General features: G+C 39.8%; 1 protein-coding gene across 2 annotated transcripts in view; it reads left to right on the plus strand.

Annotated features, from left to right (window-relative positions):
* Positions 1–212: 212 nt before the first annotated feature.
* fer1l6 (fer-1 like family member 6) overlaps positions 213–20170 on the plus strand; it is a 68463-nt gene continuing 48505 nt past the window's right edge. For both annotated transcript variants that reach the window (XM_031805860.1, XM_031805861.1), the window contains exons 1-8: positions 213–389; positions 4079–4170; positions 5950–6070; positions 9968–10022; positions 10507–10638; positions 12274–12336; positions 12455–12533; positions 12737–12893. In XM_031805860.1, coding sequence (XP_031661720.1) covers positions 343–389; positions 4079–4170; positions 5950–6070; positions 9968–10022; positions 10507–10638; positions 12274–12336; positions 12455–12533; positions 12737–12893 — 746 coding nt within the window. In that variant the 5' untranslated portion in view covers positions 213–342. The remainder of the gene's footprint in view (positions 390–4078; positions 4171–5949; positions 6071–9967; positions 10023–10506; positions 10639–12273; positions 12337–12454; positions 12534–12736; positions 12894–20170) is intronic.

Here is a 20170-nt window from a genome sequence, read left to right on the forward strand (position 1 = left end):
ACCTGGGGAGAGAGGGGCTCAAGTATGAAAATATCAATATGCAGGGTAATATCAATAAGCAGGATAATTATGCAGGAAGGAAATTCAAACCACTGAAAGTCAAACAAGGGAGGATACAAGAGTGACTGATTGGCTGAGTGGACAGGAGGAACTGGAAGGTGTATTGTGAGACAGAGAGCAGTCAAACACTTTTGTTCAGACAGTGTATCAGAGAGTACTTTTTTAATAAAACGTAGTGTTGTTGAAAGCATTAGGATAGGAATCGGGATAGTGTGTTAATATCTCAGTTATCAGCTGTCGGGGGAGTGTGTCAGGGACTCCTGGGCATATTGTCCTGTCAAAATGGATAAGGATCCATCAGGTCACAGTGGCAGTCCAGCCACACACAGGTAAGATCTTAAAAACAACTACTTTCAACCTCTGCAAATTGCTATGTTAGTTTGAACAGTGTTTCTCAAATCTCGTCATGGTGTACCCCCAGGGATGTACAGGTTTATTCCATCGCAGTATGGGGTACCCCCAGGGATGTACAGGTTTATTCCATCCCAGTATGGTGTACCCCCAGGGATGTACAGGTTTATTCCATCCCAGTATGGTGTACCCCCAGGGATGTACAGGTTTATTCCAGCCCAGTATGGGGTACCCCCAGGTATGTACAGGTTTATTCCATCCCAGTATGGTGTACCCCCAGGGATGTACAGGTTTATTCCAGCCCAGTATGGTGTACCCCCAGGGATGTACAGGTTTATTCCAGCCCAGTATGGTGTACCCCCAGGGATGTACAGGTTTATTCCAGCCCAGTATGGTGTACCCCCAGGGATGTACAGGTTTATTCCTTCCAGTATGGTGTACCCCCAGGGATGTACAGGTTTATTCCATCCCAGTATGGTGTACCCCCAGGGATGTACAGGGTTATTCCATCCCAGTATGGTGTACCCCCAGGGATGTACAGGTTTATTCCTTCCCAGTATGGTGGACCCCCAGGGATGTACAGGTTTATTCCATCCCAGTATGGGGTACCCCCAGGGATGTACAGGTTTATTCCAGCTCAGTATGGTGTACCCCCAGGGATGTACAGGTTTATTCCATCCCAGTATTGTGTACCCCCAGGGATGTACAGGTTTATTCCTTCCCAGTATGGGGTACCCCCAGGGATGTACAGGTTTATTCCAGCTCAGTATGGTGTACCCCCAGGGATGTACAGGTTTATTCCAGCCCAGTATGGGGTACCCCCAGGGATGTACAGGTTTATTCCATCCCAGCACTAGCACTTTTGATTCGACTACTCAAATCATCATCAAGCCCTTGATTAGTTGAACCAGGTGCACTATTTAAAAGATCAGGTTCTGATCTTTTGGATCCCTGCTTTTTAAATCTGGCAGCTGATTTCATAGCTGAATGTAACGACTGTTGGTGGAAGATGGTGAGGACCAAGGTGCAGCGTGGTACGTGTTCATCATTTATTAAATAGAACTGAACACTAAATACAAAGTAACAAAAGAACAACTGAAACAGCTCCACTAGGTGCAAAACACACCAAACAGAAAATAACTACCCACAAACACAGGTGGGAACAGGCTACCTAAGTGTGGTTCTCAATCAGAGACAACGATAGACAGCTGCCTCTGATTGGGAAACATACCAGGCCAAGCACATAGAAATACAAAACATAGAATGCCCACCCCAACTCACGCCCTGACCAAACCAAAATAGTGACATAAAAAAGGAACTAAGGTCAGGACTTGACACTGATCCACTTACATCTCTGTTCAATCTAACCCTGGAATGTAATGAAATTCCAAAGATCTGGATATCAGCATTTGTCCTACCACTTTTAAAAGGGGGAGATCCAACTCTTTAAATAATTATAGGCCAATCTCAAAGCTGTCACCCCTGGTGAAAATACTTGAAACCCTTGTAAGTGAACAGCTAAGAGTTATTTACTAACTATTTTATCAATGTACCAATCAGGCTTCAGGAAGAAGCACAGCACGTTTACTACAGCCATTAAGGTTTTAAATGATATCACTGAAGCCCTTCACAAAAAACAGCACTGTGTCTCAAATTTTCTTGATCTCTCTAAGGCTTTTGATACAGTTGATCATGCTATACTAAGGCAGAGATTGTCGAGTGTAGGTCTTTCGGAGCATGAAGTTGCATGGTTTGCTAACTGTCTGATAGAACTCAGTGCACTCAATTTGAGTGGCTTATGTCTGTTAAATTTTCTGTCCTGAATGGTGTGCCCCAAGGCGCTGTACTTGGTCCTCTCTGATTTAGACAAAAATGTCCAAAATGCACAACTTCATTATTTATGCTGATGATACTGTTATTTACTGTTGTGCCTCGTCTCTTACAAAAGCTTCCCAGAACTTGCTGCTTTTTATACTGTTCAACATACCTTGTGTCAATTGAAGCTTCTCCTCAATACTGACAAAACTAAACTAATGGTGTTTTCTAATGCAAGAAATAGACCTCTGAACCTTTCACCTATTACTACCTGTCAGGGCAAGGAGATTGAGATTGTAACCTCATATAAATATCTTGGAATTTTAATTGATGAAAGCCTCTCTTTTAAATTGCATATTCAACAACTTACAAAAGAATTGAAGCTGAAATTGGGATTTTATTTTAGGAATAAGGCCTGTTTTTCTTTTGAAGCCAGAAGGAGGCTAGTATCAGCTACATTTATGCCTTTACTAGACTATGGGGATATTTTATATATGAATGCTTCCGCTCAGTGTTTGAGATCAATTGACACCCTTTACCATGGCACTTTGAGATTTATTTTAAACTGCAAAACACTTACGCACCACTGCACTTTGTATACCAGGGTTGGCTGGCCTTCTCTAGCCACTCGAAGGCTCAGTCACTGGTATACTTTTATTTACAAAGCCATTTTGGGTTTACTACCTTTTTATTTGTGCATTTTTATTGTTCAGAAATGTGGTGGCTATTCTCTTCGTTCGCTGGACTTTATCCTGCTAACTGTTCCAAATGTCCGAACTGAATTTGGTAAAAGGGCTTTTATGTACTCTGCGCCATCGTCTTGGAACACCTTGTAAAATACTTTTAAACTGGAAGAACTTGTCCTGATTGGTGTTTTTAAATCACTGATGAAGGATTTTGAGGCTGATTCCCTGACCTGTCAATGCTTTTAATTTGCTGTTTTATACTCTTGTGAATTCAATGGTTTTTACTAGATTACTTGTAGTTTTTCATGTTGTCTGTCTGTAATCTTTTTGTAATGACTTGGTGCTGCCTATCTTGGCCAGGGCGCTCTTGAGAAAGAGACTTTAATCTCAATGAGCCCTTCTTGGTTAAATAAAGGTTAAATAAATCAAATTAATAAAATTTAGCTGAGTAAAATTTTTTGAGGATCACAGGATTTACAAACATATCAGGTCTTCCTGCTGTTTTCCATCCTGTGAATTAGCCTTGTCTTCATGTATTCAGGTAACATCCTCTGTGTATGTGTGTTGGTATGTATTATGTGTGATTAAGGTGTATTGCTGTTCATGAGTGAGAGTGGGAAGGGTTCTAATGTCTAATGTTCTTTACAGGAAGGGGAAGGGTTCTCAGGTCTAATGTTCTTTACAGGAAGGGGAAGGGTTCTCAGGTCTAATGTTCTTTACAGGAAGGGGAAGGGTTCTAATGTCTAATGTTCTTTACAGGAAGGGGAAGGGTTCTCAGGTCTAATGTTCTTTACAGGAAGGGGAAGGGTTCTCAGGTCTAATGTTCTTTACAGGAAGGGGAAGGGGTCTCAGGTCTAATGTTCTTTACAGGAAGGGGAAGGGTTCTAATGTCTAATGAGGTCTACAGGGAGGGGAAGGGTTCTAATGTCTAATGTGGTCTACAGGAAGGGGAAGGGTTCTAATGTCTAATGTGTTCTACAGGAAGGGGAAGGGTTCTAATGTCTAATGTGGTCTACAGGAAGGGGAAGGGTTCTAATGTATAATGTGGTCTACAGGGAGGGGAAGGGTTCTAATGTCTAATGTGGTCTACAGGAAGGGGAAGGGGTCTTATGTCTAATGTTGTCTACAGGAAGTGTAAGGGGTCTCATGTCTAATGTTGTCTACAGGAAGGGGAAGGGGATGTTCGGGCTGAAAGTGAAGAAGAGGAAGAAGACAGTCACCACATCTGATCTCGTCTTGGCCAATAAAGCAGCTCTAGGTACGGCCTTGAAAACAAACACTCTGTTGTAAACAGTAAGAGCAGATTGTGATTGGAGATGTCTGCATACCAAATGGCTCACTATTGCCTATGTAGTGCACTAGTGTCAACCAGGGCCCATAGGGTAGTGCACTAGTGTCGACCAGGGCCCATAGGGTAGTGCACTAGTTTCGACCAGGGCCCATAGGGTAGTGCACTAGTTTTGACCAGGGCCCATAGGGTAGTGCACTAGTGTCGACCAGGACCCATAGGGTAGTGCACTAGTTTTGACTGGGGCCCATTGGGGTAGTGTACTAGTGTCGACCGGGGCCCATTGGGGTAGTGCACTAGTTTTGACCGGGGCCCATAGGGTAGTGCACTAGTTTCGACCAGGGCCCATTGGGGTAGTGTACTAGTTTCGACCATGGCCCATAGGGTAGTGCCCTAGTGTCGACCAGGGCCCATAGGGTAGTGCACTAGTTTCGACCAGGGCCCATAGGGTAGTGCACTAGAGTCGACCAGGGCCCATAGGGTAGTGCACTAGTGTCGACCAGGACCCATAGGGTAGTGCACTAGTGTCGACCAGGACCCATAGGGTAGTGCAGTAGTTTCGACCATGGCCCATAGGGTAGTGCCCTAGTGTCGACCAGGGCCCATTGGGGTAGTGCACTAGTTTTGACCGGGGCCCATAGGGTAGTGCACTAGTTTCGACCAGGGCCCATTGGGGTAGTGTACTAGTTTCGACCATGGCCCATAGGGTAGTGCCCTAGTGTCGACCAGGGCCCATAGGGTAGTGCACTAGTTTCGACCAGGGCCCATAGGGTAGTGCACTAGAGTCGACCAGGGCCCATAGGGTAGTGCACTAGTGTCGACCAGGACCCATAGGGTAGTGCACTAGTGTCGACCAGGACCCATAGGGTAGTGCAGTAGTTTCGACCATGGCCCATAGGGTAGTGCCCTAGTGTCGACCAGGACCCATAGGGTAGTGCAGTAGTTTCGACCATGGCCCATAGGGTAGTGCCCTAGTGTCGACCAGGACCCATAGGGTAGTGCACTAGTGTCGACCAGGACCCATAGGGTAGTGCACTAGTGTCGACCAGGACCCATAGGGTAGTGCAGTAGTTTCGACCATGGCCCATAGGGTAGTGCCCTAGTGTCGACCAGGGCCCATAGGGTAGTGCACTAGTTTCCACCAGGACCCATAGGGTAGTGCACTAGAGTCGACCAGGGCCCATAGGGTAGTGAAGTAGTTTCGACCGGGGCCCATTGGGGTAGTGCACTAGTGTCGACCAGGGCCCATTGGAGTAGTGCACTAGTTTCAACCATACAGTCAGCTCCAGTTGATCAAATAGTCATCTCTGCGTACCAAATGGCTCACTATTCCCTATGTAGTGCACTAGTTTCGACCACACAGTCAGCTCCAGCTGAACAAACAGTCGTGTGCTTCTGTATTTATGGAGTATTTGCTGTAGGAATTACTGTATGTCCTGTAGGATTAAGGATACACATGTGATCATGTACCCTCCTGATATTTAAAACATAATGGGTCACTTACTTTTAAACATGCAGTGCCAGTTTACCAGATACAGATCGAGCTCAGTCTAGTTATTTTAGATTGAATACGTCATGACGTGTTGACTTCCGAAGCTGAACTTCTAGCTGGTATGGCCAGAGGATGTTGGACCTCCCCCCTCTGATTCTGCTTCCTCTCTGTTTCGTCCTACTAGGGAATGTTTCCTTGCCAACGTTCTTTAGTCTTGATCAAAAATTGCTTGATTGATTTGTGTCGTGCCCTGACAGATGGTACAGAGCCAGAGGGTAATGCTGAGGTCACTGGTCTGTTAGAAGGACAGTACCCCGACGATGGTCAGCCTGGCCCTTCGGGAACCGTACCTGTCAGACAGCTACCCCAGACCAAGAGGTACATCACAACATGTTTTTAATGTATTGTGTGTTGTGTTGTATTGTGTTGTGTTGTATTGTGTTGTATTGTGTTGTATTGTATTGTGTTGTATTGTATTGTATTGTATTGTGTTGTATTGTATTGTATTGTGTTGTGTTGTATTGTGTTGTGTTGTGTTGTGTTGTGTTGTGTTGTATTGTGTTGTGTTGTGTTGTGTTGTATTGTATTGTATTGTATTGTATTGTGTTGTGTTGTATTGTATTGTATTGTATTGTATTGTGTTGTGTTGTGTTGTATTGTATTGTATTGTATTGTATTGTATTGTGTTGTATTGTATTGTATTGTATTGTATTGTATTGTATTGTGTTGTATTGTGTTGTATTGTATTGTGTTGTGTTGTGTTGTATTGTGTTGTATTGTGTTGTGTTGTGTTGTATTGTATTGTGTTGTGTTGTGTTGTATTGTGTTGTATTGTATTGTGTTGTGTTGTGTTGTATTGTGTTGTATTGTATTGTGTTGGGTTGTGTTGTATTGTATTGTGTTGTGTTGTATTGTATTGTGTTGTATTGTATTGTATTGTGTTGTGTTGTATTGTATTGTGTTGTGTTGTGTTGTATTGTGTTGTATTGTATTGTGTTGTGTTGTGTTGTATTGTGTTGTATTGTGTTGTATTGTGTTGTATTGTATTGTGTTGTGTTGTGTTGTATTGTGTTGTATTGTGTTGTATTGTGTTGTGTTGTGTTGTATTGTATTGTGTTGTGTTGTGTTGTATTGTATTGTGTTGTATTGTATTGTATTGTGTTGTGTTGTATTGTATTGTGTTGTGTTGTGTTGTATTGTGTTGTATTGTGTTGTGATGTGTTGTAAAGTGTTGTATTGTGTGGTGTTGTATTGTGTGTTGTGTTGTATTGTGTTGTGTTGTGTTGTGTTGTGTTGTGTTGTATTGTATTGTATTGTGTTGTATTGTATTGTGTTGTATTGTATTGTGTTGTATTGTGTTGTGATGTGTTGTAAAGTATTGTATTGTGTTGTGATATGTTGTAAAGTGTTGTGTTGTATTGTATTGTATTGTATTGTGTTGTATTGTGTTGTATTGTATTGTATTGTATTGTGTTGTGTTGTATTGTATTGTATTGTTGTATTGTGTTGTATTGTATTGTATTGTATTGTATTGTATTGTGTTGTGTTGTATTGTGTGTTGTATTGTATTGTATTGTAGTATTGTGTTGTATTGTATTGTATTGTATTGTGTTGTATTGTATTGTGTTGTATTGTATTGTATTGTGTTGTATTGTATTGTATTGTATTGTATTGTGTTGTATTGTATTGTGTTGTATTGTATTGTATTGTATGTTTGTATTGTTTGTGTTGTATTGTGTTGTATTGTATTGTGTTGTATTGTGTTGTGATGTGTTGTAAAGTGTTGTATTGTATTGTGTTGTGATATGTTGTAAAGTGTTGTGTTGTATTGTGTGTTGTGTTGTGATGTGTTGTGTTGTGATGTGTTGTGTTGTGTTGTATTGTGTGGTGTTGTGTTGTATTGTGTTGTGTTGTGATGTGTTGTATTGTGTGTTGTGTTGTATTGTGTTGTGTTGTGATGTGTTGTATTGTGTGTTGTGTTGTGATGTGTTGTGTTGTGATGTATTGTGATGTGTTGTATTGTGTGTTGTGTTGTGATGTGTTGTGTTGTGTGTTGTGTTGTGATGTGTTGTGTTGTGTGTTGTGTTGTGATGTGTTGTATTGTGTGTTGTGATGTGTTGTGTTGTATTGTGATGTGTTGTGTTGTGTTGTGTTGTGTTGTGTTGTGATGTGTTGTATTGTGTGTTGTGTTCTATTGTATTGTGTTGTGTTGTGTTGTGTGTTGTGTTGTATTGTATTGTGTTGTGTTGTGTTGTATTGTATTGTATTGTGTTGTGTTGTGTTGTATTGTATTGTATTGTGTTGTGTTGTGTTGTGTTGTATTGTATTGTATTGTGTTGTATTGTGTTGTATTGTATTGTATTGTATTGTGTTGTGTTGTGTGTTGTGTTGTATTGTATTGTATTGTGTTGTGTTGTGTTGTATTGTGTGTTGTGTTGTATTGTATTGTATTGTGTTGTGTTGTGTTGTGTGTTGTGTTGTATTGTATTGTATTGTGTTGTGTGTTGTGTGTTGTATTGTATTGTGTGTTGTGTTGTATTGTATTGTGTTGTGTGTTGTGTTGTATTGTGTTGTGTGTTGTGTTGTATTGTGTTGTGTTGTTGTATTGTATTGTGTTGTGTGTTGTATTGTATTGTATTGTATTGTGTTGTGTTGTGTTGTGTGTTGTATTGTATTGTGTTGTGTTGTATTGTATTGTGTTGTATTGTATTGTATTGTGTTGTGTTGTGTTGTGTGTTGTATTGTGTTGTGTGTTGTGTTGTATTGTATTGTGTTGTGTTGTGTGTTGTGTTGTATTGTATTGTGTTGTATTGTGTTGTGTTGTGTGTTGTATTGTATTGTATTGTATTGTATTGTGTTGTGTTGTGTGTTGTATTGTATTGTATTGTATTGTATTGTGTTGTGTTGTGTGTTGTATTGTATTGTGTGTTGTTTTGTATTGTATTGTATTGTGTGTTGTATTGTATTGTGTTGTGTATTGTATTGTGTTGTATTGTATTGTATTGTGTTGTGTGTTGTATTGTATTGTATTGTGTTGTGTTGTGTTGTGTGTTGTGTTGTAAAGTGTTGTGTATTGTATTGTATTGTGTTGTGTGTTGTATTGTATTGTGTTGTGTATTGTATTGTGTTGTATTGTATTGTATTGTATTGTGTTGTGTTGTGTTGTGTGTTGTATTGTAATGTATTGTGTTGTGTTGTGTGTTGTGTTGTGTGTTGTATTGTAATGTATTGTATTGTATTGTGTTGTATTGTATTGTGTTGTATTGTGTTGTGTTGTATTGTATTGTATTGTATTGTATTGTGTTGTATTGTATTGTATTGTATTGTGTTGTGTTGTATTGTATTGTATTGTGTTGTGTTGTGTTGTGTTGTGTTGTATTGTATTGTATTGTGTTGTGTTGTGTTGTGTTGTATTGTATTGTATTGTGTTGTATTGTATTGTATTGTATTGTGTTGTATTGTATTGTATTGTATTGTATTGTATTGTGTTGTGTTGTATTGTATTGTGTTGTGTTGTGTGTTGTATTGTAATGTATTGTGTTGTGTGTTGTGTGTTGTATTGTAATGTATTGTATTGTATTGTATTGTATTGTATTGTATTGTATTGTATTGTGTTGTGTTGTATTGTATTGTATTGTATTGTGTTGTGTTGTATTGTATTGTATTGTATTGTGTTGTATTGTATTGTATTGTATTGTATTGTATTGTGTTGTGTTGTATTGTATTGTGTTGTGTTGTGTGTTGTATTGTAATGTATTGTGTTGTGTGTTGTGTTGTGTGTTGTATTGTAATGTATTGTATTGTATTGTGTTGTGTTGTATTGTATTGTATTGTGTTGTATTGTATTGTATTGTATTGTATTGTATTGTGTTGTATTGTATTGTATTGTATTGTATTGTGTTGTGTTGTATTGTATTGTGTTGTGTTGTGTGTTGTATTGTAATGTATTGTGTTGTGTTGTGTTGTGTGTTGTGTTGTGTGTTGTGTTGTATTGTGTTGTATTGTATTGTATTGTATTGTATTGTATTGTGTTGTATTGTATTGTATTGTGTTGTATTGTGTTGTATTGTATTGTGTTGTATTGTATTGTATTGTATTGTATTGTATTGTATTGTATTGTATTTGTACATTTTGTGAAAGTATCGAAGATATATTTGCAAAATATCCCAAAATCTGAAAATTGACTGATCAAAATGTTTGCCTGTGGTGCCAGGCCTCGTATAACTTATACTGTATAACTCATGGTAATAATGTCAATTTAATAACTCCACACAGGTCTAAACTAAGACCAAAGATTCTGGACAGTGAGAAAAAGCCACAGAGTTTCCAGGTAGGTTGACTGATTCATATTTTATCTGTTACTCCTGTGTTGAGGGAATAGTCCTGATTGGTTCATATTTTATCTGTTACTCCTGTGTTGAGGGAATAGCCCTGATTGATTCATATTTTATCTGTTACTCCTGTGTTGAGGGAATAGCCCTCATTGGTTCATATTTTATCTGTTACTCCTGTGTTGAGGGAATAGCCCTGATTGGTTCATATTTTATCTGTTACTCCTGTGTTGAGGGAATAGACACTGGATGTTTGGGACACATTGCCATCTAACTTCCAAAACTTCTGTCCTCATATGACGAAATCTGTGTATACTTAACTGTACATGTCTTCTCCTATCATGTGTAATTTGTAATGTATCCATAAGGTATATGCTGATAGTATATTATGTGTAGATTCCTCTGTCTATATTCTGTCTGTCCATTGCTGGCAAAACCATTTAACTTGGTGAATAAAGGTGACTTTGATTATCTTCCCTCCAGATTGCCATCAACATCACCGAGGCCAAACAGCTGGTGGGGGAGAATATTGACCCTAGTGTAATCATGGAGATCGGAGACGAGAAGAAACAGACCACCGTCAAAGAGGGCACCAACGCCCCTTTCATCAATGAGGTGAACCTTCTCCTCTGAGCCTGGTTCCTCTCTAGGTTTCTTCCTAGAATTCCTGCCTTCTAGGGATATTTTTTTACCCTCTGAGCCTGGTTCCTCTCTAGGTTTCTTCCTAGGATCCTGCCCTCTAGGGAGTCTTTCCCCTCTGAGCCTGGTTCCTCTCTAGGTTTCTTCCTAGGATCATGCCCTCTAGGGAGTTGTTCCGAGCCACTATGCTAATGCTTCTGTATTGCTTGCTGTTTGGGGTTGTACGATGGGTATCTATCTGTAAAGCATTACACTGTAACAAGTATTGTAGTTAACTGTAATAACTCATAGTAACACTGTAATAACAACATGTAACTGGTGGTAATTGCAGTCTGTAATAACACATGCTTGTTACCGTGCTTGTTACTAATGGACAAGTTTCGACTAAATTCACCAATTTAGTGTTTAGTTTCTTCTCAGCTGATTCAGTAATAACGGTCACAAGGTTGTAATCTCTGGTGGACAGATGCAGTGGGTGTATGAGATTACAACAGTTGGAGGCTCAAAAGGCTCTAATTACCTACCGGCAGTTGAATGCACTCTTCAAAATCTGCACTCAATGACTTACTACTCGTTACCAAGTGGAGATACCTACAAACCATAACATGAGCTTCTACTTTTGTCAACTTTATTGCAACATGTAAAAAAGACCTTACATTTATGACAAAAGAATAAATATTTTTATTGTTAGATAACGATTTAATGAATTAGATTAAACAAACCCTACTCAATAACTTAAAAATCACTAATCTAGTGGTGACTCATATCCGTAGCCTATAGTAAGAGTAGCCTAAAGAGCTGGGATTTTCTTTTTTATTCCCGTTTTTTACCATTACAAGTAACAATATAAAAACCACAAAACTCTGTTTCTTCTTTCTTGTTAATTAACATGTTCCCATCCCAGAGTCTGAAATTTTGTTGTGAATCTGTGGTCGTGAAAAATAATAGATGACTATTTAGGGTTGACACTCTACCTTGCCCTTAGTTATCATCGCCATGACAACTAGTTAAAGCACATAGTTAGCTAGGCCTTGCTAGCTACCAGTTGTTGCGTTATCCATTTAGCAATAATACTGCTTGTTTTAATACTAATACGTTATCTGTGTTTAACTAGATTGAAAAGGTTACTCATAGTGTGTTGACATAAGTAACTTTAACGTGTTGAGTGTGCGTTGACCCTTGTTTAATAAAGCACTACCGTGAAAACAAGGTTCAGGGAAGATGATTACCATCAAGTCCAGCTAACGTTAGCTAGCGTGTAGCGACCGCAGCATATTCTGCCAGCTTTAGCTAGCTAGCTAGCGAAGGTTTAGAAAAATAGGATGCTATCGGAAACTTTAACATTTGTAACAAGCATGGCAGTAAACATTTGTTATTACACCCCTGTAATTAAAGACTGCAATTACCAACAATTACATGTTGTTATTACAATGTACCTATTAATTATTACAATGCCTGTTACACTGTAATTACATATGGAATTACACTGTAACAAGAACCCTTAAAAATGAAGTGTCACCAGATGGTTGGTATTGGAATAAGACTAATAATCATTGTCTTTCCTTGTTGCTCAAAGATCTTTAACAATCTTATCTTTGTTTTTTGAAACAGTACTTCGTGTTTGATTATTACGGCCATCAAGAGAGCTTTTTTGACAAAGTCATCAAACTATCAGTAAGCAAATGCATCGCTCATCCAGAAAGATATTCAACCATATTTTCAAGAGTCGTGTAAAAAGCAACAAAAAAAATTAAAACCTCTTCAATATTTAGTTTGTCTGTTTCTTCTCCAGGTGATGCATACCAAGATCATGAAAGGCTTCTGTGTGGGCTCCTTCAAGATGGATGTGGGAACGGTCTATAGACAACCTGGTAAGAGAACGACATCCACACCCCACATGCTCCCATTCCCCCCACGCTTCAGCCCGGTGCTCCTTCACAACTGACTGGATTGCTGAAAAGCTAACCGAATGCTAATGCTAACTTTCTTGCTGTTTTTCAATGTGAGTTCTGGTGAGTAAGATGTCCGATTGATTTGTTACAGCAGCAAATAAACTTGAACGTCCCCGTCTTAGGTCACCAGTTCACCAATAAGTGGGCGGTGCTGACGGACCCGGCAGACATCAGGACCGGGGTCAAAGGTTACCTGAAGTGCGACATCAGCGTGATGGGGAAGGGAGACGCCATACAGCCCTCTCAGAAGACCAGCGATGCTGAGGAGCAGATAGACAAGTAAGACACACACACACACACACCTCTCTCAGAAGACCAGTGATGCTGAGGAGCAGATAGACAAGTAAGACACACACACACCTCTCTCAGAAGACCAGCGATGCTGAGTAACAGACAAGTAAGACACACTCTTGTTTGACCTGCACGCAGACAGGTGTGTTTAAGCAGTAGCATGCAGACAAGGTGTGTTTAAATAGTGGGTCTATGAGTAATCTCACGCGCCGGCAATATAGCAACATAGCATAATATCATTATTCAGAGACACTCGTTTGGCTTTGTGAGATTAAATTATGAGTAATCCTTATCATCGACAAATACAAAGTAAAAGGACAAAATAAACACACCGTTTCACCAGAAGCCTGTTATCGTGTAGGAAGGAGGTTTCTCTGGCATGTTGACAAAGCCCTTTGTTGATGTACAACTGTTTTCAGACCTGTTGACTTTTTCCACATTTTGTTACGTTACAGACTTATTCTTAAATGGATTAAATAAAAAATAAATAACAAATCCTCAGTAATCTACACACAATACCCCATAATGATGAAGCAAAAACAGGTTTTAATTTTTTTTTTGCAAATTTATCAAAAATGTATTACATTTATTTAAAAAAATTTAAAAGCAAATAAACATAAACATAAACATACTTTATCTCCATCAGTATGAGACTGGACATTATCTCCATCAGTATTCAGACCCTTTGCTATGAGACTGGACATTATCTCCATCAGTATTCAGACCCTTTGCTATGAGACTGGACATTATCTCCATCAGTATTCAGACCCTTTGCTATTAGACTGGACATGATCTCCATCAGTATTCAGACCCTTTGCTATGAGACTGGACATTATGTCCATCAGTATTCAGACCCTTTGCTATGAGACTGGACATTATCTCCATCAGTATTCAGACCCTTTGCTATGAGACTGGACATTATGTCCATCAGTATTCAGACCCTTTGCTATGAGACTGGACATTATCTCCATCAGTATTCAGACCCTTTGCTATGAGACTGGACATTATGTACATCAGTATTCAGACCCTTTGCTATGAGACTGGACATTATGTCCATCAGTATTCAGACCCTTTGCTATGAGACTGGACATTATGTCCATCAGTATTCAGACCCTTTGCTATGAGACTGGACATTATGTACATCAGTATTCAGACCGTTTGCTATGAGACTGGACATTATCTCCATCAGTATTCAGACCCTTTGCTATGAGACTGGACATTATGTCCATCAGTATCCAGACCCTTTGCTATGAGACTGGACATTATGTCCATCAGTATTCAGACCCTTTGCTATGAGACTGGACATTATGTACATCAGTATTCAGACCCTTTGCTATGAGACTGGACATTATGTCCATCAGTATTCAGATCCTTTGCTATGAGACTGGACATTATGTACATCAGTATTCAGACCCTTTGCTATGAGACTGGACATTATGTACATCAGTATTCAGACCCTTTGCTATGAGACTGGACATTATGTACATCAGTATTCAGACCCTTTGCTACGAGACTGGACATTATGTACATCAGTATTCAGACCCTTTGCTATGAGACTGGACATTATGTACATCAGTATCCAGACTGTTTGCTATGAGACTGGACATTATGTCCATCAGTATTCAGACTGTTTGCTATGAGACTGGACATTATGTACATCAGTATTCAGACTGTTTGCTATGAGACTGGACATTATGTCCATCAGTATTCAGACCCTTTGCTATGAGACTGGACATTATGTACATCAGTATTCAGATCCTTTGCTATGAGACTAGACATTATCTCCATCAGTATTCAGACCCTTTGCTATGAGACTGGACATTATCTCCATCAGTATTCAGATCCTTTGCTATGAGACTGGACATTATGTACATCAGTATTCAGATCCTTTGCTATGAGACTGGACATTATGTACATCAGTATTCAGACCCTTTGCTATGAGACTGGACATTATGTACATCAGTATTCAGACCCTTTGCTATGAGACTGGACATTATGTACATCAGTATTCAGACCCTTTGCTATGAGACTGGACATTATGTACATCAGTATTCAGACCCTTTGCTATGAGACTGGACATTATGTACATCAGTATCCAGACTGTTTGCTATGAGACTGGACATTATGTCCATCAGTATTCAGACTGTTTGCTATGAGACTGGACATTATGTACATCAGTATTCAGACTGTTTGCTATGAGACTGGACATTATGTCCATCAGTATTCAGACCCTTTGCTATGAGACTGGACATTATGTACATCAGTATTCAGATCCTTTGCTATGAGACTGGACATTATGTACATCAGTATTCAGACCCTTTGCTATGAGACTGGACATTATGTACATCAGTATTCAGACCCTTTGCTATGAGACTGGACATTATGTCCATCAGTATTCAGATCCTTTGCTATGAGACTGGACATTATGTACATCAGTATTCAGACCCTTTGCTATGAGACTGGACATTATGTACATCAGTATTCAGACCCTTTGCTATGAGACTGGACATTATGTACATCAGTATTCAGACCCTTTGCTATGAGACTGGACATTATGTACATCAGTATTCAGACCCTTTGCTATGAGACTGGACATTATGTACATCAGTATCCAGACTGTTTGCTATGAGACTGGACATTATGTCCATCAGTATTCAGACTGTTTGCTATGAGACTGGACATTATGTACATCAGTATTCAGACTGTTTGCTATGAGACTGGACATTATCTCCATCAGTATCCAGACCCTTTGCTATGAGACTGGACATTATGTCCATCAGTATTCAGACCCTTTGCTATGAGACTGGACATTATCTCCATCAGTATTCAGACCCTTTGCTATGAGACTGGACATTATGTACATCAGTATCCAGACCCTTTGCTATGAGACTGGACTTTATCTCCATCAGTATCCAGACCCTTTGCTATGAGACTGGACATTATGTACATCAGTATTCAGACCCTTTGCTATGAGACTGGACTTTATCTCCATCAGTATCCAGACCCTTTGCTATGAGACTGGACATTATCTCCATCAGTATCCAGACCCTTTGCTATGAGACTGGACATTATGTCCATCAGTATCCAGACCCTTTGCTATGAGACTGGACATTATGTCCATCAGTATCCAGACCCTTTGCTATGAGACTGGACATTATGTCCATCAGTATTCAGACCCTTTGCTATGAGACTGGACATTATGTCCATCAGTATTCAGACCCTTTGCTATGAGACTGGACATTATCTCCATCAGTATCCAGATCCTTTGCTATGAGACTGGACATTATGTCCATCAGTATCCAGACCCTTTGCTATGAGACTGGACATTATGTCCATCAGTATTCAGACCCTTTGCTATGAGACTGGACATTATGTCCATCAGTATTCAGACCCTTTGCTATGAGACTGGACATTATCTCCATCAGTATTCAGACCCTTTGCTATGAGACTGGACATTATGTACATCAGTATTCAGACCCTTTGCTATGAGACTGGACATTATGTCCATCAGTATTCAGATCCTTTGCTATGAGACTGGACATTATGTACATCAGTATTCAGACCCTTTGCTATGAGACTGGACATTATGTACATCAGTATTCAGACCCTTTGCTATGAGATTGGACATTATGTACATCAGTATTCAGACCCTTTGCTACGAGACTGGACATTATGTACATCAGTATTCAGACCCTTTGCTATGAGACTGGACATTATGTACATCAGTATCCAGACTGTTTGCTATGAGACTGGACATTATGTCCATCAGTATTCAGACTGTTTGCTATGAGACTGGACATTATGTACATCAGTATTCAGACTGTTTGCTATGAGACTGGACATTATGTCCATCAGTATTCAGACCCTTTGCTATGAGACTGGACATTATGTACATCAGTATTCAGATCCTTTGCTATGAGACTGGACATTATGTCCATCAGTATTCAGACCCTTTGCTATGAGACTGGACATTATGTACATCAGTATTCAGATCCTTTGCTATGAGACTGGACATTATGTACATCAGTATTCAGATCCTTTGCTATGAGACTGGACATTATCTCCATCAGTATTCAGATCCTTTGCTATGAGACTGGACATTATGTACATCAGTATTCAGACCCTTTGCTATGAGACTGGACATTATGTACATCAGTATTCAGACCCTTTGCTATGAGACTGGACATTATGTACATCAGTATTCAGACCCTTTGCTATGAGACTGGACATTATGTACATCAGTATTCAGACCCTTTGCTATGAGACTGGACATTATGTACATCAGTATTCAGACCCTTTGCTATGAGACTGGACATTATGTACATCAGTATTCAGACCCTTTGCTATGAGACTGGACATTATGTACATCAGTATCCAGACTGTTTGCTATGAGACTGGACATTATGTCCATCAGTATTCAGACTGTTTGCTATGAGACTGGACATTATGTACATCAGTATTCAGACTGTTTGCTATGAGACTGGACATTATGTCCATCAGTATTCAGACCCTTTGCTATGAGACTGGACATTATGTACATCAGTATTCAGATCCTTTGCTATGAGACTGGACATTATCTCCATCAGTATTCAGACCCTTTGCTATGAGACTGGACATTATCTCCATCAGTATTCAGATCCTTTGCTATGAGACTGGACATTATGTACATCAGTATTCAGATCCTTTGCTATGAGACTGGACATTATGTACATCAGTATTCAGACCCTTTGCTATGAGACTGGACATTATGTACATCAGTATTCAGACCCTTTGCTATGAGACTGGACATTATGTCCATCAGTATTCAGATCCTTTGCTATGAGACTGGACATTATGTACATCAGTATTCAGACCCTTTGCTATGAGACTGGACATTATGTACATCAGTATTCAGACCCTTTGCTATGAGACTGGACATTATGTACATCAGTATTCAGACCCTTTGCTATGAGACTGGACATTATGTACATCAGTATTCAGACCCTTTGCTATGAGACTGGACATTATGTACATCAGTATCCAGACTGTTTGCTATGAGACTGGACATTATGTCCATCAGTATTCAGACTGTTTGCTATGAGACTGGACATTATGTACATCAGTATTCAGACTGTTTGCTATGAGACTGGACATTATGTCCATCAGTATTCAGACCCTTTGCTATGAGACTGGACATTATGTACATCAGTATTCAGACCCTTTGCTATGAGACTGGACATTATCTCCATCAGTATTCAGACCCTTTGCTATGAGACTGGACATTATCTCCATCAGTATTCAGACCCTTTGCTATGAGACTGGACATTATCTCCATCAGTATTCAGACCCTTTGCTATGAGACTGGACATTATGTCCATCAGTATTCAGACCCTTTGCTATGAGACTGGACATTATGTACATCAGTATTCAGTCCCTTTGCTATGAGACTGGACATTATGTACATCAGTATTCAGACCCTTTGCTATGAGACTGGACATTATCTCCATCAGTATCCAGACCCTTTGCTATGAGACTGGACATTATGTCCATCAGTATTCAGACCCTTTGCTATGAGACTGGACATTATCTCCATCAGTATTCAGACCCTTTGCTATGAGACTGGACATTATGTACATCAGTATCCAGACCCTTTGCTATGAGACTGGACTTTATCTCCATCAGTATCCAGACCCTTTGCTATGAGACTGGACATTATGTACATCAGTATTCAGACCCTTTGCTATGAGACTGGACTTTATCTCCATCAGTATCCAGACCCTTTGCTATGAGACTGGACATTATCTCCATCAGTATCCAGACCCTTTGCTATGAGACTGGACATTATGTCCATCAGTATCCAGACCCTTTGCTATGAGACTGGACATTATGTCCATCAGTATCCAGACCCTTTGCTATGAGACTGGACATTATGTCCATCAGTATTCAGACCCTTTGCTATGAGACTGGACATTATGTCCATCAGTATTCAGACCCTTTGCTATGAGACTGGACATTATCTCCATCAGTATCCAGATCCTTTGCTATGAGACTGGACATTATGTCCATCAGTATCCAGACCCTTTGCTATGAGACTGGACATTATGTCCATCAGTATTCAGACCCTTTGCTATGAGACTGGACATTATGTCCATCAGTATTCAGACCCTTTGCTATGAGACTGGACATTATCTCCATCAGTATTCAGACCCTTTGCTATGAGACTGGACATTATGTACATCAGTATTCAGACCCTTTGCTATGAGACTGGACATTATGTCCATCAGTATTCAGACCCTTTGCTATGAGACTGGACATTATGTCCATCAGTATTCAGACCCTTTGCTATGAGACTGGACATTATGTACATCAGTATTCAGACCCTTTGCTATGAGACTGGACATTATCTCCATCAGTATTCAGACCCTTTGCTATGAGACTGGACATTATGTCCATCAGTATCCAGACCCTTTGCTATGAGACTGGACATTATGTACATCAGTATTCAGACCCTTTGCTATGAGACTGGACATTATGTACATCAGTATTCAGACCCTTTGCTATGAGACTGGACATTATGTCCATCAGTATTCAGATCCTTTGCTATGAGACTGGACATTATGTCCATCAGTATCCAGACCCTTTGCTATGAGACTGGACATTATCTCCATCAGTATTCAGATCCTTTGCTATGAGACTGGACATTATGTACATCAGTATTCAGACCCTTTGCTATGAGACTGGACATTATCTCCATCAGTATTCAGATCCTTTGCTATGAGACTGGACATTATGTCCATCAGTATTCAGACCCTTTGCTATGAGACTGGACATTATCTCCATCAGTATCCAGACCCTTTGCTATGAGACTGGACATTATGTCCATCAGTATTCAGACCCTTTGCTATGAGACTGGACATTATGTCCATCAGTATCCAGACCCTTTGCTATGAGACTGGACATTATGTCCATCAGTATCCAGACCCTTTGCTATGAGACTGGACATTATGTACATCAGTATCCAGACCCTTTGCTATGAGACTGGACATTATGTACATCAGTATTCAGACCCTTTGCTATGAGACTGGACATTATGTACATCAGTATTCAGACCCTTTGCTATGAGACTGGACATTATGTCCATCAGTATCCAGACCCTTTGCTATGAGACTGGACATTATGTCCATCAGTATTCAGACCCTTTGCTATGAGACTGGACATTATGTCCATCAGTATTCAGATCCTTTGCTATGAGACTGGACATTATGTCCATCAGTATCCAGACCCTT

The sequence above is a fragment of the Oncorhynchus kisutch genome, linkage group LG26 (genome assembly GCF_002021735.2).
Source record: "Oncorhynchus kisutch isolate 150728-3 linkage group LG26, Okis_V2, whole genome shotgun sequence".
Classification (NCBI taxonomy): domain Eukaryota; kingdom Metazoa; phylum Chordata; class Actinopteri; order Salmoniformes; family Salmonidae; genus Oncorhynchus; species Oncorhynchus kisutch.